The 22,857-nt window shown below is 36.0% G+C and overlaps 1 protein-coding gene and 1 pseudogene across 1 annotated transcript; one reads left to right on the forward strand and one right to left on the reverse strand.

The window, feature by feature from the left end:
* The first annotated feature begins 9,393 nt into the window (after positions 1 to 9,393).
* Positions 9,394 to 10,847, forward strand: LOC145099447 (toll/interleukin-1 receptor-like protein). The gene is made up of 3 exons (XM_079037023.1): positions 9,394 to 9,857; positions 10,305 to 10,402; positions 10,681 to 10,847. Exons 1-3 carry the CDS (start codon positions 9,394 to 9,396, stop codon positions 10,845 to 10,847), a joined length of 729 nt encoding a protein of 242 aa, XP_078893149.1.
* Positions 10,848 to 13,750: 2,903 nt separating this feature from the next.
* On the reverse strand, positions 13,751 to 14,989 carry LOC145099449 (pre-mRNA-splicing factor SLU7-A-like; annotated as a pseudogene).
* Positions 14,990 to 22,857: the final 7,868 nt, after the last annotated feature.

Here is a 22,857-nt window from a genome sequence, read left to right on the forward strand (position 1 = left end):
TGACCAGACCTCCACGCCACCGAACTCATCATCCGCTACCGAACCCTGCACAATTAAAGCATTCATAGAGGGGTTAGCAGTGGATTTCTTTCTTTTGATCTCTTCCAGCTTTTTCAACAGCATAGTTTCTTCGTCTTTCTCCTCATCCTTTTCTGCCATTTTCTTGAGAACACAATCTTTGGCATAGTGGTTCTTTCCTCCACAATAATAGCAGCTCACACCCGAATCTCCTTCAGCTTTCGGTTCCTTCTTTTGTTCTTCTGCCTTCGGTTCTTCCCTAACTTTTTCAGAACTGTAACTTCCCTGCCAATTTCGGTTCTTATTTGTAGGGAACCTTTTCTTGATGAACCTCTTTGGGTTTGAGACCATCATTGCATAGTATTCAGAGGTAAGGTCATAATCCTCTAGGTTGAGGTCTTCATCTTCCATCACAGCTTTGCTTTTGGACAGAAGGGCCAATGATCCCAAGCTTGAAACCACATTTTTCTCCTGTAACACAATCTTTTCTTGGGATTTCAAAATCCCTACCAGTTTCGCCAAAGAGTAAGATTTGAATTGCTCATGCGCTTTAACAGTGGACACAACCGCTCTCCACTCAGATCTGAGACCGTTTAAAAATGTAACCTTTTGTTCAATCAACTTCCTTTCAATATCATGTTTAATCATGTCACACCCCCAAACCAAGGATGGCGGAAACGTCCGGGGGTGGAGGACTTCATGTAGAGTATCACAACAACGAGTATAATAGTGCTCAAAGTAAATACAACCATCATAAATATAATTGAAAAAGTTACACCAAAGTATATGTTTACATGATTCAAATCAATTACATTATGATACAAAATGAACTGTTCGACGATTTATCGTCCCATCCTCAAAACGTGGTTGATTTCCTATTTCACTGAATTCCTGAGAATACAAGTAGTTTTGAAAAGTGTCAACACAAAGGTTGGTGAGTTCATAAGATTTTGACAGTAAGAGTTTGAAAATCGATCTTTGTAAAGAGATGTATGTTACCAGGAAAATCCAATATTTTCCTTACAAAAGTTATGTAGTTCTAAATACCAGGACCAAAAGTATGCAATAAAGTATGTAATTGTTGATGTAAAAAGTGATTTTAAATCGACATAAAACCCTTTCTAATATGAAGGCGTATAAGTATTTTTCTATACTTAAAGTTTTTGGTGAGCTAAATAGACATAACTCGCTAATTTAAGGTTAGAACCCGTAAATCTTATGATTGTTAATACCACATGCGAGCTATTATAACCATACTTGACTTGGGTGGCCTCGTAGTGCGACGTTCTTCAGGCGTCGCCGTTAAATGACACTTGTCACCACAGACCTGCCGGTCTAGCTGTAGCGAGCAGCTCTGGTGTGGGTTTGTCAAACCCAATATAGATCTATACACAACTATCACGTTCTCCCTATAAGAGACTCTGGTTACAATTTACAGGACTTTTTGAATTTGTTACTTTGGAAGTAACCCGAAGGGAATGACTCACAAATTTATTCATTAACAGATTTACGTGAACTAAACGGAAAACCTTTGGTAAATGAGTTTGAGAAGTAAATGATACATATACTATACCTATTATAGTTTATCCAAAACGTTTGTAATGTATAAGAATTCTTTTATGAATGCTTTAATGCTATGAATCCATAAACTATGCTCATTATAGCTTAATATACGTGTTCTAAATAAATGAATAATCTTATTATGAATGACTATATTTCAGTTTTATGATGATAAACTAACATGGAAACACATTCAATATTTGGAACTTATCGTTGTACACTTTGCTCAACATAATACAAAGTGTTATGAAAGTTATAAGCTGTTAACAAATTTCAACCTGTCTACACTGTTTTTGAAAATTCATAGAAAAATCATACGAAGCTGAAAACTAAATCCGTAAATTTTGAGAGTTCCCAAAATGTGTCTAGTTTACTCATAATTTTTATCATGATTTTTAATGACCTCCAACTTGGGTGAAAAAGTCCATAATCACAGACTGGTCCGGATTGGTGTTTGAAATGATAGGCAGTTTTGTAAAAATCACCATAAATTGTAGAAAAATCGTATGGAGATGTGCAAGTAGTCATTTTCAAGCTAAGAACTGGAACTACTTACACCTAATACAGTTTTGAAAACTAAAATGTTTAAGTGGTCCAAAACAGTCCGTGAATGGAGTTGAACTTTTCTGATGAAGGCTGTTAGAAAAGTGTAGTTATGTTCTTGGTGTTTTAACTTGTATTCCCCCCCTAAAAACTCGAGAAAACATGAAAATATGGGGGTATGAACTCACCTTAAGTGTTTTCAGTGGATGATTGTTGAAGAATGGAGGTGCTTAACTTCAAGGACACTTGGGATGTCTTGAAGATTTTTGAGAATCTAGCACGATAGTTATGGAGTTTGTATGAGCTATCAACGATTTGAGTAGAATGAAGTGTGAGAATCACAAGGAGGGTGGATTACACTTACCAAGAGTGGAAGAACACTTGATGATCAGCCTTGAGATCGTGAGTTGGAGAGAGAAGTTGGAGAGAAAAAGTTGGAGTTCAACCTTGGTGTAAATGAGAGTGTTTGATGAGAATGAGGAGAGAGGTTGTATGATCAGCCCTTAGATTGTGGGGGTGACTTGTGAAAAGGAGTAAAAGGTACAAGGTATGGTGGGAATGAGTGTGGGTTGTCATGGAGTGGGTGTGGGGGTTGCTTGCGTCATAAACTAAGGTAAGGTCAACACTCTTCTTTTGTACTTTACCAACTCTTATTTGGATAAGATTTTACCCTTAAAATGTGAGTAAATCATTAATTTAGGGGTCTTATATTTTAAAATAAAGTTTTGGGTGAAAATCCTATGTTAAAATAATTAAAAATGGGTTTAAAACGCAAAAATACGCAAAAACGGGGTGAAAAAGGAGTTTTCCAGCGAGATTCTTCGGACCTAGGCCGAGGTTCGGTCCCTAGGCCGAAGTTCGGTCAGATGGGTGCAGGGTTCGGAGGCGAGAGACGCGAGCCAGAAGGGAGAAGCGAAACAAGGATTGGTCCGAGGCTCGGTCCGAAGAGAAGTCAGAAGCGAAGTCAGGCGGTTCGGTCCGAAGGGAAGCCAGAACCGAAGGAACTGTTGTGAACAGTAATGAACAGTAACTTCGGTTCGGACCTTCCTTCTATGCTAGGTTCGGTTCGGACCTTCCTTCTATGCGTGGTTCGGCTCGGATGAACAGTAGTCTCGGTTCGGCTCATGAACAGTACTCTCGGTTCGGTTGATGAACAGTACTCTCGGTTCGGTTGATGAATAGTACTTTCGGTTCGAAGGGTTCGTTTCCTTAAGTCCGTTTTTCGCGTAGACTTCCGTTTTTGGGCTATTTTTCGCCAAATTCGAGGGTCGGGATGCCCCGAGTGATTATAGAAAGTCGGGGAGAGATTTCGAGAGAGATTTGGGAGAGATTTCACATACTTAGGGAGATTTGGGAGAGATTTGACATACTTGGAGAGATTTCACATACAGAGAGATATTTGGGAGAGATTTCACATACTTAGGGAGATTTGGGAGAGATTTGACAAACTTAGAGAGATTTGGGAGAGGTTTGACATACTTGGAGAGATTTCACATACAGAGAGATATTTGGGAGAGATTTCACATACTTAGAGAGATTTAGGAGAGATTTGACATACTTAGAGAGATTTGGGAGAGGTTTGACATACTTGGAGAGATTTCACATACAGAGAGATATTTGGGAGAGATTTCACATACTTAGAGAGATTTGGGAGAGGTTTGACATACTTGGAGAGATTTCACATACAGAGAGATATTTGGGAGAGATTTCACATACTTAGAGAGATTTGGGAGAGATTTGACATACTTAGAGAGATTTGGGAGAGGTTTGACATACTTGGAGAGATTTCACATACAGAGAGATATTTGGGAGAGATTTCACATACATAGAGAGATTTGGGAGAGATTTGACATAGTTAGAGAGATTTGGGAGAGATTTGACATACTTGGAGAGATTTCTCATACAAAGAGATATGTGGGAGAGATTTCACATACTTAGAGATATGTGGGAGAGGTTTCACATACTTAGAGATATGTGGGAGAGGTTTCACATACTTAGAGATATGTGGGAGAGATTTCACATACTTAGAGATATGTGGGAGAGGTTTCACATACTTAGAGATATGTGGGAGAGGTTTCACATACTTAGAGATATGTGGGAGAGGTTTCACATACTTAGAGATATGTGGGAGAGATTTCATTGGTGACCTTTTTTTTGAGTGTCCGGCTACGCACTGCAAGGTTCTTAAACCCCGTTAAGCCTTGATTTGGGATCTTGCATACTCCCGATGAGTATGTAACATTGTTTTATCGGTTTGGCTCTCCACGTACCACCGTTTTAGGTTAAGGAGATCTAGGTGAACGCACTTTTCGATTTATGATCTCTCATTAGAATAGAGAGTTGTTTAGAAGTTACGTAACGTAAACTCTAGTACTCACGACAAATTGAGTTGACCGGTTTGACTTGTTGACTTTAGTTGACTTTGACTTGACCGAAAATTGACGGTTGTCACAAATCATCTTACTAAGAAGATGATTGAAGCGATCGAACGTCTGAGTTACAGTTTCTTCAAGACTCTGCTTGAATTCACCAAATTCGGACAAAAGCAAAGTTTGAATGGAATGCTCGAGATCTTCGTCCGTAGAATATAACTCTCGCAGCCTATCCCATATTTCTTTGGCAGTGCTGCATGAACTCACCAGCCTGAAAGTGTCATATTGAAGAGCGAATCTGATTAGTCTCAATGCTTTAATATTACACTGAAATTTATCTTTTTCGTCTTGAGCAATATCTTTAACATCTTTCAAAAGATCATTATACTCCTTCTGAGTTTTAATAATTCTTGAAGTTGCTGAATGAGCGAATGGTCCAGATACGATTGCTTCCCATATGAGATATCCATTGTCCTCAGATCCGATGACATAATCTTCAAAGTGATGTGCCCAGACTTCGTAATCCTGGGTGTAAAGGATGGGAATCTTTGTCGTTGATCCAATGTTGTTTGAGATGTTAATGGGATTAGATTGTGACTCGTCCATGCTTGATCGAAAAACCTGTTTAAAAGATTAGACTTGTAATATATTAAATTAGGGCAACACAAATAAATGTTGAGTTACGTCAATTATGGGATGACGACTCAATAAATATCAGTAAATGCGGAATAACCCTAATCGCAACCTTTTTCACAGAAAAGAAGTGTATGAATTACACAGCCTCCTGCTCTGATACCAATTGATAAGTTATTAAATAAACTTGAAGATCGATTAGATCTTTGTAACAGGTAGTGCGAAGAACATAAAACAATAAACAAGAGAAGATTGAATCACAATGTGTCGAATGATTAAGTCAAACAATCCTCAGCAGAGCTCGACTAAGAACTTCCGCTGTAGAGGATTTAGGGTTACAAGAATGATAATTAAAACTTCTGAATAATGCTCTGATCTATCGTTACTATCATTAACCTAAGATGCATACAAGCACCTATATTTATAATAAACCCTACTATACTCACGGATGGACAGGCCCATACCGGAGATACAAAAACGGACTAGCTAACGAGTCCAATAGACGCAACACTTAATACAAAACACGACCCAACAGATCAGCCGACACACCCTCTGAAGATACCAAATGACCTAAATACTCGATTTGATTTTGAGCAAACGAGCATTTTTTTTATTTGCAAAGAGTTTATTTTTCTGCATTACTTGTAGTACCGTTGACAAGTGTTCCACATGCTCGTCCCCGGTTTTGCTATAAACCAAAATGTCATCGAAGAAAACAAGCACAAAACGACGTAAAAATGGTCGGAATAGCTTATTCATAAGCGAGTGAAACATAGCGGGGGCGTTAGTCAAACCAAAAGGCATAACAAGAAACTCGTAATGCCCCTCGTGAGTCCGAAAAGCCGTTTTCGGAACATCTCCTTCTTTCATGCGTATTTGATAATATCCAGACATTAAGTCCAGCCTTGAAAATATTACCGACCCATGTAATTCGTCCAAGAGTTCTTCTATGACCGGAATTGGAAATCTGTCAAGAATTGTCGCCTTATTCAGTGCTCTATAGTCAACGCAAAACCGCCAACTTCCATCTTTTTTTTTGACTAATAATACTGGACTAGAGAAGGGACTCGTTCTTGGCTGTATGATCCCGGCATCCAACATTTCCTGAACTAAATGCTCTATTTCATTTTTTTGCACATGAGGGTTGCGGTACGGCCTTACACTAATGGGTGAGGTGCCGTCTTTCAGGGTGATAGCATGACTATGGCTATGCATTGGTGGCAAACCTTCGGGCATTCTAAAAACATCACTAAAAACTTCTAGCAATGCCTTGACTTGCTCGGGAATCTCAGTTGTGGTCAGCCCCATATACTCTGCTTCAAAGTGTACTAAATACCCTTCCCCTTTATGTCGAATTAGTTTACGAAGTGTCTTACAGGAGGCCCCTGTTTTTGACAAGCTCATATCACCCAAGATTGTAACCAGCCTATTACCTTCCCAGTATTGCATCCAGAGGTCCAACCAGTTCACTGACATGTCGCCCATCATTTGCAACCACTTTATACCCAAAATCACATCCGAGCCCCAAGTTCAAAGGGTAAAAATTCATCTACGATCCTAACCTCTGGTAGTTCAAGAGTAACCTCTTTGCAACACCCATAGCTCCGCGCCATTAACCCGTCACCAAGTTTTACTCCTATAGACCTCGTATCCGTAACACCAATGGTGAGTTCATCAACAACCTTGGTAGATACAAAGTTGTGGGTTGCTCCACTATCAATCAAAACCACGACCTCCCAATCCCCAATTTTACCCATAAGCTTCATCGTTCGTGGTGGAGTAAGACTGCTGACCGAGTTAAGGGACACTTCTGCCACGTCACAGTGCACCTTGTCTTCAACCCCCTCGTCGTTGCCCTCATCGCCTTCATCAATAATCAGAACCTGCAATGTCTTGCTAGGGCATTTGTGACCTGGTGAAAATTTACCATCACACCTAAAACACAAACCTTTGGCATGTTTTTCAGCTAACTCCGTAGCTGTGAGACGCTTAAACCCCTCCTGAGATTTGACTTCTCTCTTTACCACAACGGACGTAGTTGCTAGGTAGGACATAGCCTGGGACCCATATCCTGTTTTCGATGTGTTACTCGAACTTTTGATCAACACCCAACCTTATTCTCATCAATTTTAATCGCCATTCGAATCGCTTGGGATAAGGAGTCGGGTTCTGCGATCCTCACTGCTGCCCGTACTTCCTCCTTCAAACCTTTTATAAAGGTGCTTTCTTGAACCGACTCTGGAATATCGCTGAGTTGCCCTGCAAACTATTCAAACTTATCCACATACTCTCGTACCGATCCAATTTGTTTGATGTCCAGGAATTGTTCCTGCACCGTGCCCATACGAGATTCTTTAAACCTGTCCAGAAGCTTCCTTTTGAACCGATCCCAGGAGCGGAAAGGTTTTTTTGCGTCGTTCCAATGAAACCAAGACAGTGGGGAACCCTCCAAACAGATTGCCACCGCCCGTAACTGGTCCTTACTGCCAATTCCGTGAACTTCAAAGTACCTTTCAACCAGGTACACCCACCCATGCACATCTTCCCCGCTAAAATTTGGAATCTTTAGCTTCCGACATTCAAATAAGGGGTCTCGCCACTGTGTCGTCTTCCTGGACCGCTTCGAGCTAATAGTCTTCACGCTACCGTCTGAATCGTTGAACTCTTCTTCCCTGATCTGATCATTATCCTCCGACTCCGATGATGAACTTCCCAATCTCGCCTTTCGTTTCTTCTTTGGTCCCTTAACCGCCACAGTTAAAGCTGCTACTGCTTTGGTCAGGTCCTGTAACTGTGTTGCCACCTCCACCCGATGAGCCTCAGATGCCTCGAGCACTTGATTGATCGATCCCTCCAACGCCGCAAGCCTCTCGGCATTGGTGCCTTTACCCTCAAGTCTTCTGGCCATCAGAACCGAAAAGCTCTGATACCAAATAATACGTTCCCAGGTGGAACCCAAGAACCTGCCTGCAATTTGAGTCACAGGAAACTCCAAATATCGCCTCAGGGCTTCTTTTTATTAAAATATATGCTAAACAAAATCTATGGAGCACTATTTATAGTGTCATGCTAAAAAATAATCCTAAAATAACTCAAAATGCTAGCAAAGCAATCCAATAACAGATAAAGACTGAATTTTAAAAACATAATTATCCTATTCTAAATTACTCCTGCCACGCCTTTGATAAACTTGACCAAACCTACCAGATTTGGTCGTAACATATATATATATATATATATATATATATATATATATATATATATATATATATATATATATATATACCTTAAAAAGCATTTACAAGATTTTGCTGAGTTTTAAGAGGTACAAGCTTTTAAGCATCATCTATAATAATTTTATGCATCGGAGAATAACAAATCTTATCCGGTCAAATATAGATTTTGAATAGGTCTTCTAAGCTTATCTTCAAATTAAATGGGTTAAATATGAAAAAGTCAAATAAGATGATGATGATAAGATTTTGAATGGGTCAAAGTTTGACCAAGTGTTCCTCATATCCAATTGAATCAATAAATACTAAATCTTATCCGGTCAACATTTATGAAAAAGTCAAATAAGATGATGATGATAAGATTTTGAATGAGTCAAAGTTTGACCAAGTGTTCCTCATATCCAATTGAATCGGTAAATACTAAATGTTATCCGGTCAACATTTATGAAAAAGTCAAATAAGATGATAATGATAAGATTTTGAATGGGTCAAACTTTGACCAAGTGTTCCTCATATCCAATTGAATCGCTAAATATTGAATCTGTCAATAATAATGAAAAAGTCAAATAAGATGATGATAAGATTTTGAATGGGTCAAAGTTTGACCAAGTGTTCTTCATATCCATTTGAATCGGTCTAATACGATGTACACGTTATAAAACATTTCATATAAATTGGAAGAGGCGCATTGATCTAGCATTCGTCTATCATTAATGTCTTGTCATTCACTGCAAAACCTTGGTTCTCTCTCATGCTCGCTACCTCCTCCTTTGTTTTTCTTTGTATTAAAATCGAATAAGCCCAAAAATGTCTTATGTTTAATCTTAGCCCAGGTAAAAGAAATCTCTATCTGTTCGTCATTTTGTTTAACAATTTTTTTATGTCATTTTGTTGATCCGCACCCGTCGCTTTGCGCGGGTAAACGGCTACTATATATATATATATATATATATATATATATATATATATATATATATATATATATATATACCACTCTTAACGAGGGAATTTGAAGATAGGGCAACATAAAAGCCATGTCCCAGTCGTCGTCTTCACCCAACTATCGATGGAAACATGACGTGTTTTTAAAGTTTTATGGTGCAGACACCCGTAAGAACTTCGTATCTCATCTCTATGCTGCACTCATCGGACAAAAAATCAAAGTGTTTAAGGATGAGAAGACCATCCAAATCGGAAGAAACATTTTTTTCTCTATTTCCAAAGCCATAGAGGAATCGAGAATTTCGGTCGTCATTTTATCCCAAAACTACGGAGAATCAGTTAACTGCTTAACCGAACTGGAGAAAATTTTTGAGTGCAGCCGGTCAATGGGCAGGTACGTAATTCCGGTGTTCTATCATGTTCAACCGGCGGAGGTAAAGCACCAGAGTGGTTGTTTCCGGGAAGGCTTTGCAGTTCATGGAAATCATATGAAGTTATCGGTCTGGAGAAATGCCCTCATAGAGGCTACAAATATTGCCGGAATCGAAGTACAAGGGTAATACTAATTAAAACTTCTTCTATTTCTTAGGAAAAACTTACATTTGTTGAAACTTTTATTTATATTTTGAGCAAATTGCAAATTTAGTTCCTGTATTAATTAAACAAAAAATTCGAGGTCTCTCATACAAGATCATGGATACCAAGCATTTCAAAAAGGATATATGTCTCTTTCTTAAATTTGAGATTTCTATAAGTCAAGATCAAATAATGATCTTTTAGTTGGGTGGATTGGTAATTCTTCGAAGACAATATCAAATAACATGCTTGAAAAAAAAGGTTGTTCCTAAATTTCTATATAACCCACAAAGTTGTTAACACCACCACATCCATACACTGTATTTGAAACTTTTGAATCAAGTTATACATATAAAGTCTTGTTGTTACATTGTAAATCGAATATAACATAGCTAGTATTATTTTGATGTTGGCACAAAATGCGCAGGAATGAATCAGATTGCATAACGAAAATTGTTGAAACTGTTATGAGAGAATTGGGTCCAAGAAGGTTCCCTCTCGGCTCATTGTTAGCAAAAGCACCAGGTAAATCGTAAACATCCCTCTTTCAAAATCCATTCGCCAAATACAACACTAATATTACCAAGTTTTTAATTTAGCTAGGAAGCCAAAATGTGTAGCTAAGAATAAATTAATATATAACACATAGAATTACCATCAAACGTATCATTTGATTAAGTCGTAATATTAGTTACGAAATTGGGAAAACAAAGAAAAAATAAAACATATGTCCTTTCATCATGGGGCTCTGATTGAATCCCTTTGAATAAAATTATTGACGATTTATACTTTTGTTGCCACAGTGTATTGGTGTGCATTAAACTTTCTTACGTTCAAGGACAGCACTGGGGCTCGAAAAGTTGGTACTGCAGGAACCTTATCTACTAGTCATAGAAAGAAACCTAATAAAGAAACTACCGAAGTTTATGATCCATTATACAAAAAATGTTCATATCGGAAGCTTGAATAAAGAAGTTGTTGCCATAAAAGAAATTAATGCGTCACCCATGAGGGAATCCGATTCGAGTTTTTTGGAAGAAGTAAGCTAAATAGAGAAACTAATCTGTATTTGTTTTCAGCAATTAATAAATTGTGTATATATATGTACACTACTAGAAACATGAGTTTTAGAGACGGACAAATCCGTCGCTAAATATCATTTGCGACGGATCAACCACAAACATACTCCATAACGAATTAAAGGGTGGCTAATAACTTAGCGAGGGATTTAGTGACGGATTATTTTTCTCTTGCAACCACCTTAGCGACAAAATACCCATAGCAAAATGGCACTTAATACTGTTATTTAGGACATTGGCGACAAAACCTAATAACAACATTCTGTCGCTAATCCTTTGCAAACCTCTATATCTGTTTTTTTTAATCTATCACTAATCCCTCTCAAACTTTAGATGTGATTTTTTTTTCTTTTCGTCGCTGATCTCTTGCAGATTTAAGATATCATTTTTTTTTTCTTTCCGTAGCTATTCCCTTGCAAATGCATAATATCATAGTTTTGTTTGTTTTGAATCTAAAACAAAATAATACCAAAAAATCAAATAATTAAATTAATCCCAACACAAATATTAACATTTAAATACCAAAAACATCCAATGATTATGCAATCCACAACCAAACTTTAACATTAAAATACAAAAAGAATCTAACCATCAAAGTTTACCAAAACATCCATAAACATCAAATATCAAAGTTTAACATTGATTGATATTTGATTTCAATGTATAATGTACCATAATTCTAAATTTCCTCTTATATTTTGCTTTCCGCATATACCTTCTCCATTGTTTGATATCTTGTGTCCAAAAGAAGGATCAAAATGGAATTGGATTCCAATGCTCGTTCAATCCCATGGAATTGGGAGAACCAATTTCCACTTAGTTTTCCCTGCAATGGAAGGAGACTTGGTTTCTTGATGTCTTAATGCTTTTTGCTAGATTTAGGGTCTTTGTTGGAAGCAATGCTTTTCTGTTGATGAAAAAGAGATTAGTGTCTACTCATTTGAAACCAAATTCAGGACTGGAATGGAATTAAATTCTGATTCCAACCAAAAAGCAAATACACATAAACATAAACATTAAATTTGTAATCTCTTAAACATAAACATCAAATTTGTCTTGCCATGGGCCCTTCTTTGCATCCAACCGCCTTTATCAACTAAAATTTGAGTTACAAATACACCTAACAAGATGTATGTTCTAAGGGTCATTGCTTAGATGGAATGGAATGGACAAAGGAATGGAATGAACAATGTAATATAAGGCAAATAATAAATTTGAGGTTTGATCCGGAAAAAAAAAACACAAAATATAAGGCTTTTTATAATATTAACCCTAAAAAGAATTTCATTAAGCATAGTATTAAAACCCAAATAACTTTACAATAAAAACAACAGTTTTTTAGTTATATTCATACCAAATTTTGTAGTTTAATGAAAATATAAAATATAAAAGTATCTGGCCTTTGATGATTCTTCCAGCACGATCATATTCAACTTCTCCTTCACTTGAGATTTCAGCTTCTCTTTGTTCACTTAATAATTCTTCTACAACAATTCAACTTGTGAAGGAGCAGGCAGCATAGAACTTCTCATTTTTTTATAATTCTCATTTATAAAAAATTAATTTTTAAAACATACCTTTGGACTTGCCAACAAAGAGGTTCCAGAATCCGCAATTCTTGCACAACCATCACTGCAAAATCCTAAAATTGAAAAACATTGGTAAATAAAAAAAATCTACATTTTTTTTATAATTCTTAATTTCAGATGAATAAACAAGAATAGCTTGAGATTACCAACTAAGTAGTTGTATCTCCAATAAGGACATCGCCCATATGAAACTAAAAAGAAAAAAGAAAAATGAAATTTAGATAAAGAACTATCTATCTATATATATATATATATATATATATATATATGTATATATATATATATACATATATATATATATATATATATATATATATGTTATAATAAGATAGTAACCTGCCAATAACCCTTTTGAGTTATAGGTACATATGTGTGTTTGCCCTTAAAATGATTAGGACCGAACTTGATTTACCATGTTGTACCTAAAAGGGTATGCAAATATCGTAATTAACAATTTGAATATGAGTAAATGACCATTTTACGCTTTATTTAGAGATGACACTAACATATTAAGCCACCTTTGTTAGAAATAACTCAAAGAAACACTGCTTTATATATGTCCTGATTAAGTTATGTATCAATTAAGTCAATAAGAAAAAGGGCAAGAAAACTACCACATAGGAACAACACTTACAACAGAGATTTCCTGAAATCCAAGGCCAAGAGTACCATCAAACTTGGCTGCTAAGAAAGTGATGTTAGGTTCTTTTGTTGCCTTTATGTTCTTACCTGCTCTTTAACAACAAGATCACCAAGTTGGACAGAGTCTTGGCTAAAGATACCAAAGATAGCTCCAATTCCATATTGAATAGTAGTAGATGTCCCTAATTGACATATGAAGAAAATAGAGTTAACTACAAAAATGTTATCGAGAAAAAATCAAAAGAGACTATACCATTTTTCTTGTAGGTGCTTGAATGGCTCGCCTTGTACTTTGAGTGAAAGAGGCAAGGAACCTGTATCCATATCAAGAATTATAAGCACGTGATTGAAGATATAGATTGAGAGAAATCTTGAATTAGAAAAGTCAAAACTAACTGAAAAGTAGCACTTAGAAGAAGGCACCCATAGATTAGAACTTCCAGTATCAAAGATCACAGTTAACTTTTGAGAGGGAGTTCCAATACTAATATCACCAAAATATTGAGCATCCATGTAGTTCTTTAATGCAATAATGTCAATGTTTGAATCTGTGAGAGGGCCTCCTACACCAAAGTTTCTTCATTATCTTCATCAACACTAACAGCTTCTTCCATATTTTGACTGTTACCCTTTTCCTCTAACTTCTTAGGTTGTTGATCTTTCAAGAACTTCTTTCTAGCTTCATCAAAAGCTTCATATCGTTCAATCACATGAGCATAAGATGTTACATCATACCTATCCACCTGTCTCTTTTTCCATCGTAATCAAGCTCAAAAGTCTATATTTTCTCATCAGGTGCTATGTTTTTACTTGTCCATTTTGCCCCTAGCTTACGTGGCCCCTCCATGCATGTATTGGTTGTGTGTGTCATAGCTCCACAGCTTAAAACAATTAACAAATTTAGCAATCAAGTTATAAATACTAGAAAAGTAAAATAAAATTTGCTTACTTTTTGCATGCACCCTTTCTATACTTATCAACTTGGTATATTTTTGCTCCTCTGTCATACCATGACTTTGTGTAATAGGGATCTGACTTCCATTTCCTATGATATTTTAAACTCTTCAGGACAAAAAAAAGATGGTTTTAATTTTAGTTATATGGTGACATGATTAATGAGAATGCAAGAAAAAGAAATTGGAAAAAGGCATACAGGTCTCTCTGCATTGAGATACCAAGGAGCAGATAACATATACTAAGGAATATGTGGATTAATTTCTTTTCCATCTTCATCAACTTCTGCAGGAGCAAGCCCAGCTTTTCGGGCTTCTTCAAGTTCCATCTGTTTCCTGTGATCCTCCCTAGATTTGAAAGCCACTTCAATCAAAATGAAGATGGTGTGATTCGTCAGAAACTTATTTTCAAGTTAAAATAGACACTTAATTTAGATTACATAATGGTAACTATTTTAGGAGTTTTACATGCTGAAGTTCTGATTTTCTTGTGAACCAATGAACATTAATCGTGTTCCCACTTCTATCCAAAGTGAATCCTACATGTAGCCATTGTAACAGGGGCAATCTAGTCTTTTACCTTGTTATATAATAAAGTCAAATTGGTTACTATCACATACCTGATGAATATCTCCCATGAAATGAGAAAGAAAGAGCAGCGCTTCTGTGAGATTATCTGCAAATATATAATAATGTTTTTCATCTTCAAAGTTGATAAAGTCTAGAAGCAAAGAATCAGATGAAGAAATATGTGAAATTAATTACACTGAGATGTTTGTTTACCATAGTCGAGTAATTGAGTGTTGTAGCTGTTAATTGCTCCGGCAAGACATCTTCTGGCCACTCCATATATTCTTGTCTTTTTTACATCAAGCCCCTTGTCAAATGACTACACCCGGTACCAAATTCATATCATACAAATTCATCATGTGAGATTATTAAATTGTAATAGGAAAAACAAAATGCACGTCAGCAACAAGAAAACCCTAGGAAAACCAAAATTCAGGAGTTATGGAAGGCAGAGCTTAGAAAAACAAGTTTTGATTTGATCTAAAATGAAAGAGAAGAAAGAGAGCTACATGAAAATAGAACTTATAGACAACTAGAAACTAGACTAGGAAGGTGATGAAGGCTAGAGTTTACGATAAATGATGAACCAATAGACCAATTGTTGTTGCAGGAAATTGCGAGTCAACGAGAAAAGCATATGGACCGAGAGGAAAGCAAGCGATGATGTGATTTATGAGGTTTCCCTATACTCTTCAAGTATACTTCAAAGAGGGATGATGCAGGTGGATGGTGGTGGAGGTGATTTTCTGGGCGGAGGAGGAATTTGAGTCGACAAAGGTCGATTAGGGCTTTTGGAGAAAATTATTTAGAGTTTGGGAATGAAAATAAAACGAGGGAAAAAAAAAGCGGGGAATGAATAAAAAAGGAGGCATCCATTTATGTGAGCGATTGGCAAGGGATGGGAAAAAAGGCGTGTGACTTTTAGTAGTCTGTCGTTGTTCCCTCACTAAAATGTTTTAATTTGCGACAGATTAGCGATGAGCGATTTTGTCGATAAATTCTTGCAATTTAGTTGTTGATCCACAGTTAATACCTCTCTAAAAGCCTATAAGTATTTTGGTCGAAATATTTGTGGGTTCCATCGCTGATCCCTCGATAATCCGTCACTACTTAGCTACAGATAGAATCCATAGCTAATTCCGTAGCTGAAGGTTATGTTTCCAGTAGTGTGTATGATCATATGTTACATTTTTCATCAAGCTCTTAATACGTTCAAGAATGAAGCATGCAAATGTGGCCAGGGGCGGACGCAAGAATCGATAGTAGGTGTTGCCGAATTTTTTTTTCTGGTCAAACATAATATAAAAGTATGTTGCTATTAATAAACTTTGTAGTTGTGTTGTAGTTATGTTAATAGCAACACACTCTTATTACTTTGTTTAATAAATCATTTCATTTTCACCTCTTCTTTATATTTATAGTATTTATAGCATCTTATTTTGTAACGTCCCGTTTTATTGTTTCAAAATATGGTTGATATATTTTTAGGAGAAATTATATAATTAAAAAAACTAAGTTTTATAATTTTGACAAACTAAGTAATTAAATAAATAAGGTATAATAATAATAATAATAATAATAATAATAATAATAAACCAATTTACTTAATTAATTAGGATTTATAAGTCTAGGGGGGTTTTGTGCAAATTTCCGAAATCAGTTTTGAATGGATATTTAGAATTTAGGATATAAGTTGCCAATGGACTGAACCTAAGACACCAAAACTGACAATTTTTGAAAGTTTGTGTCTTCTTCCCCTGCATCTCGTTGCAGCATTAGCAGACACAGGTTTTCCATTTGTGAACCTGTTTATGTCGAGAATCATAGAAACAAATGTCCCCAAACCTCCTATGCATTTACTTCGGACCTTGTCTTCCTCATTTTTTTCTTTTACGTAGTTGATAGGTTATTTACATAGTTGAACAATAAATAGAAAAAAATTCAAAAAAATATACAAAACGTATGGGAAAGTTAGGTGTTGTCGGTGCCACACCGGGCACCTAACTAAAACCGCCCCTGAATGTGGCTAAGCTTTTTGGTTATTGTATAAGAGACAATCGTCGTTTCTTGGTTGAAGAACATTGGACGCAGGGAACGCTACACCAAATTTTGCATGATGATGCAGGAAATTTTGTGATTAGCTGGACGCAAAGGGTAGCAATTGCATATGACGTGGCAAAGGGATTAGAGTATTTGCATTATCAAAACCGACTTGCGCACATTGATTCCAGCAACGTGCTTTTCTTCAGTAACATGAAAGCAAAGATTTCAACTGGATCATAAGCAAGTGAAAGTTATTGGGTTCCAGAGTAATGTGCCACAACCCATCACTAAATCTGTTGTTAATTAATGATAAGCAGCCATGAGATATTATGCATAACTAAACATATATATTTTTGCCGGAGTTAATTTTGCTGGTCGTTTGAATGGTACATAGTTTCTCATAGGATTCTTGTTCTATCTATTTCTTGGTTGAAATAATACTACTAGCTAACGTGTGCTTATGTGGTAGATATAATGGAAGAGAGGTCACAATGAAAGGGAGCGTGCATAGCTTCGGGGTTCTTCTATTTGAGCTTCTTACTGGAAACAAGCCATCCAAAGGAATCGTCATCTGAGTAATAGATTAAGAGTCTTGTTCATTTTTGTTGATGTTATTGTCGTTTCTGCTAAACTAATTATGTATCTTATGGGTTCTGTCAAACAGGCCTTGTCAGCTGGAACAATAGACAACGTTGGATCATTAGTGGACTTAAAGCTTAATGGAGAATTTACGTCACGTGAAGCTGAAAAGGTTTTATTCTCCCATTTTTTAAAGTGAATCGCTAAACCTCCCTAAGGTGTTCACTATTTTCTTTTGAAATGGAATCTCTTTTGCAACATGCTTTTCGCGTTAACATCCTTTTATAGAAGCGAACGTGGCTCCATTTTGAATGACATTGCAACACATGAACCGTTTTTCTCTCTTCATCGCTCAATATTAGATTCAATCATTTATTTTCTTCTTGTACTTATGGTGTAGTTGGCATTCACATTTTTATTGGATACAATGGATCAACCGAGTGATCGGCCGGATATGAACACCATCGTTGAGTAATTTAAGAAATTATTAGCAGTATAGTAAGCCAATTTATTAACGATAGCTGTCATATAAGATTACGATTACAGTGTATTTGAATGTATTTCGAATTAGTTTATCCTTATCTAGTGGTAGGTGATTGTTGTATATATACTCGTTGATGATTAATGAGGAAGGCAGTGAAGCCAGTTACCTTTATTAATGATAGCTATTATATGCCGACATGTCATCTTCAAAGAAGATATTTTCCCTATTCCAATTTATCTCCATACCGCAATCACTCATATACGTTTCTTGAACCTACCGAACCCTCCCCCTATCTTACTCATTACCAACAATCCTTTCAAAATCCTAGTCCCACCAACACAATTATCACACCCGTCGATGCCACCTCAAACTGTGCTCCTCCCACCCCTTCCTCCGATGCTAGTAATCTACCAACCCACTCCACAACACTACCAGCCCACCACTTAAGCCCATCATCGGATGTCTCGAACCTTCCTACAAGCCCATAAATGGTTGCTTCTCCTCCATCCAATTTTCTCACACCCCCATCTTCCCCTCCTACAGCTCATCCTATGCAAACAAAAGCCAAGAATGGTATTTTTAAACCCAAACCTAAATACTCCTTCCATACTCATGACATTTCTCCAATTCCTAAAAACCCAAAAGTTTCTCTACTTCACAAAAATTGGAAAGATCACTACTAAAAAACAGCATTTTACGACGCTCATTGCGCGTCGTAAAATGCTCAGACGACGTGCAAATGCGCGTCAAGGAAGGCCTTGTCATAAAGAGAGACGACGCTCTTTTGCGCGTCGTCTATAGACGACGAGCATTTACGACGCATGGTTATGACACGTAATGCGTATCAAGGAAGGCCCTGTCATAAAGGAAGACGACACGCATTTGCGTGTCGTAACGTTATGACGCGCGTGTTTATGACACGTAATGCATATCAAGGAAGCCCCTGTCAAGAAAGGCCATGTCATAAATGAAAACGACACACATTTTTGCGTATCGTAATTTTAATTTTTTTTTTTTAAAAAAAAAACTTATTTATAGATTTACTGATTTTCAAATTAAATTTGCATTTCATGTCTCATAATAGAAAATAAAATACCATATACAAAAAATACAATACATTGCACAAAAGTTAATGTCATACAAATAATTGTTCCATGGAAAGATAAAATAAATCAATAGACGTTGTAACAAAAATTTACAAACTAATAGTTCTAATAACCTAATGTGTGCCTCATTGTAAACAAGAAATGTGCTGATTTTTTTAAATGTGGGTCTGACTTGTCTCCACTCGTCCTTAGTAACAATATCTATATTGCCTACTACAAAATAAGTGTTGTCTAGGATCAACAATGTTGCCAAACTAGTAAGCATAATACAAGTATAAATATATAATACAACAAAAAGTTGAGTAATTTTACAAAACAATGTTATAAAGAATAATGACTTTACCATTCCAGTAGCATCTATTGTTGAAGATGCAACAGGAAGCATAGGATTTGTATACTCCTTGTGTAAGACATTGATCAAGGCCCAATGTTGCCATTGATCAAGGTGGATAGTTTAAGCACACTTACTAATTTTCTTTGAATTACCTATAAAGATGTAGAAACATAATATTTAAATAAATAATGACATTTTATCTACAAATGACAAATATGACCCTCAATAGTAGCATAAATGGTTTATTTTACTATATATATATATATATATATATATATATATATATATATATCATAAGTTGGCATCATGTTACTTGAGTATTTCCCCAATTGGTAAGCTACCAAATTAATTAAAAAACAAACAGAAGGAATTTCATTTGTTTTGGTTGAAGGTTATTCACATGACCTTTATTAACTTCTAGTCTAAACTTCAAAACTATCAAAAACGGCAACTTAGTTTCTATTATGACTTTCTAACCCTAGTTTAAAAGACAAAACAAGATTAAAGATAGGGGCTCAAGCGTCATTCAAGGTCAGCATACCTAGAAGTGTTTTTCCTTCTAGAAGCTCCAAGCTGGCACCGAAACCTATCCAGATGTGGCTCATCTTGTCATTCCCTTTCCACTAAGTTCCACTAGTTTCTTCATAATAGGCTATGACAAGAAAACCCATTCACACATCATCATGTACTTGGAAAAACTATGCATTGTGGGTACTTATATCAAGGGTATTTTAATAATTTGACTAAAGATTAAAAACAATCTAAGAGGGTAGTATGTATCTATACCCATATATGGAAATTCTAAATAACAGTTTAGATATTTTCCAAAGTTTCACTGAATGACATAATGGAATCTTGTCCAATATCCAATCCCATCCATCCATCATGAATACTATTGGTCAGAATAATTTGTAATTGAACAACAACCACACCCTTTTAGCATATACTAAGGAAATAACAATATTTGGAAAAAGAAAAGGAGAAGGAGAAAAGAAAACCTTGTTGTAGGCATCTGTAGGAAACTTGTCAGAAATTACCACATCAGAAGGGAATAGCTCCAATAAGTTGATTCATTGACAGATCACTACAATCTTTTATCATATGAAATTCTTTTTTTATTGAGTGTAAGAATCAAGAACAATACCCTGTAAAAGATCAAGTGTTCTTACATTGTTGTGATATCATCAGAAAAAGTCATGGGTTGTATGGATCCATTCAGATTGATATTGCTCAGGATTAGTCCCTAAAATGTGCACTTTCTTAAACTCCTACCACACCCAACAAAAACCGAACCAAAATTATCACAAACTGTGTAAAAACTCCTATTTAAGTAAAGATGTGAGAAAGTAAATTAGACTTATAACTTCAATAAATGAATCATGTTGCCATAAAAGGGAAGTATATTTCCTTAGGAGATATCTTAAAGTCCTAAAAGAAAAGATATAGAACATTTATGAGATATAAATTTGTAGCAGGGAATAACTTTCCGTTATATTCTTATACATGCTTTTGAAAAAGAGTAAGATTTCAAATAGAATCCGAGGACAAACGGATGAAATATATTACTAGGTCTAAAGGAAAGATAACAAGAAAAAGGGAAAAAAACCTGAAACATATCAAACATGTGATAAAAGGAAAAAAAAACTGAAGGGATGCATTCCTTCTAATACTAGCACATGTGGAAACTAATGGGGAACTAGGCAATTCCAGCCTGTCAAAATCTATTCCAGCACCTCCTTCAGCATTTTCCAGTTCCTTTTCATCTATGGTAAAACCCTCATACTCTGGTATAGTTTCATCAGGGTCAACCACAGTAACACCAACATCATCATTGCTTGTTTTATCCTCCACTTCAGCAACAGTTGCATCTGATAAGAAAATTCAAGAGAAAAATGTTAAATAAAGAGAAATGTCTTTAAAAGTTTGCTCAAACATAAGTTAGAATTAGTAGAACATTCATACCTATGTAGCTTGAAGCACCATCTCATCATGAACTCGCTTGTCTAAAGGAAAGATAACAAGAAAAAGGTAAAAAAACCTGAAACATATCAAACGTGTGATAAAAGGAAAAAAAAAACTGAAGGGATGCATTCCTTCTAATACTAGCACATGTGGAAACTAATGGGGAACTAGGCAATTCCAGCCTGTCAAAATCTATTCCAGCACCTCCTTCAGCATTTTCCAGTTCCTTTTCATCTATGGTAAAACCCTCATACTCTGGTATAGTTTCATCAGGGTCAACCACAGTAACACCAACATCATCATTGCTTGTTTTATCCTCCACTTCAGCAACAGTTGCATCTGATAAGAAAATTCAAGAGAAAAATGTTAAATAAAGAGAAATGTCTTTAAAAGTTTGCTCAAACATAAGTTAGAATTAGTAGAACATTCATACCTATGTAGCTTGAAGCACCATCTCATCATGAACTCGCTTGTCTAAAGGAAAGATAACAAGAAAAAGGTAAAAAAACCTGAAACATATCAAACGTGTGATAAAAGGAAAAAAAAACTGAAGGGATGCATTCCTTCTAATACTAGCACATGTGGAAACTAATGGGGAACTAGGCAATTCCAGCCTGTCAAAATCTATTCCAGCACCTCCTTCAGCATTTTCCAGTTCCTTTTCATCTATGGTAAAACCCTCATACTCTGGTATAGTTTCATCAGGGTCAACCACAGTAACACCAACATCATCATTGCTTGTTTTATCCTCCACTTCAGCAACAGTTGCATCTGATAAGAAAATTCAAGAGAAAAATGTTAAATAAAGAGAAATGTCTTTAAAAGTTTGCTCAAACATAAGTTAGAATTAGTAGAACATTCATACCTATGTAGCTTGAAGCACCATCTCATCATGAACTCGCTTGTCAAAGCTCTGAATAGTGTCATCAAGTCATCAAGATTTTACCTTTTTGTGGTTGTCCCATTCTTTGATACATTAGACCAAGTACATGACAAAATAATATACCTTGGATAGAGCTTGACTAATAACAAGTTTCCTACCAAGCACCGAAGGGAAAAGGGCATCAGGTAATGTTGTGTTCGCCACCATAGCATTATGGAATAAAATGCCAAAAGAAGAGCAGTTCTAGCCATAATTACTGCTAAACTAATAATATCTCTCTCAAGTATTAAGATTAACCAACATCCCCATGTGATAAGAACTACAATTGGAGAAATGACAACAAGCCATGCACAGAGGGATAGAAAACTACATAGTATTCCCAATTGAGGCCTTTGGAGGAAACTTGGCCATTTTCTAGCAACGATCCAACTGAGCAAATATGACAACAATAACAGAAAGTGTTAGGTGATAACTTTTAAGAGGTTCAAAATGAACAAATTGAAACCAACTGATTAATAACTTAAGGCATGTTAATCAAAAGTTTCCTACTTATGGTTGAACATTTAAGAGGTTAAAAATGTAATGTTATATACTTATATACCCAATTTCCAAATCTTCCTATTTTTAACTTTCAAGTTCTGTTTAGCTAAAGAATGTAACATGAGGTGATCTCATAGACCACTAATAAAGAAACAGTAGTAAAAGAAAGCTATTGAATTCCCCATTTCTTCAAATGAGAACCCATAACGACAAAAA

This window comes from Lactuca serriola, chromosome 4 (genome assembly GCF_051521515.1).
Source record: "Lactuca serriola cultivar US96UC23 chromosome 4, Lser_US96UC23_V15, whole genome shotgun sequence".
In the NCBI taxonomy this organism is placed as follows: Eukaryota; Viridiplantae; Streptophyta; class Magnoliopsida; order Asterales; family Asteraceae; genus Lactuca; species Lactuca serriola.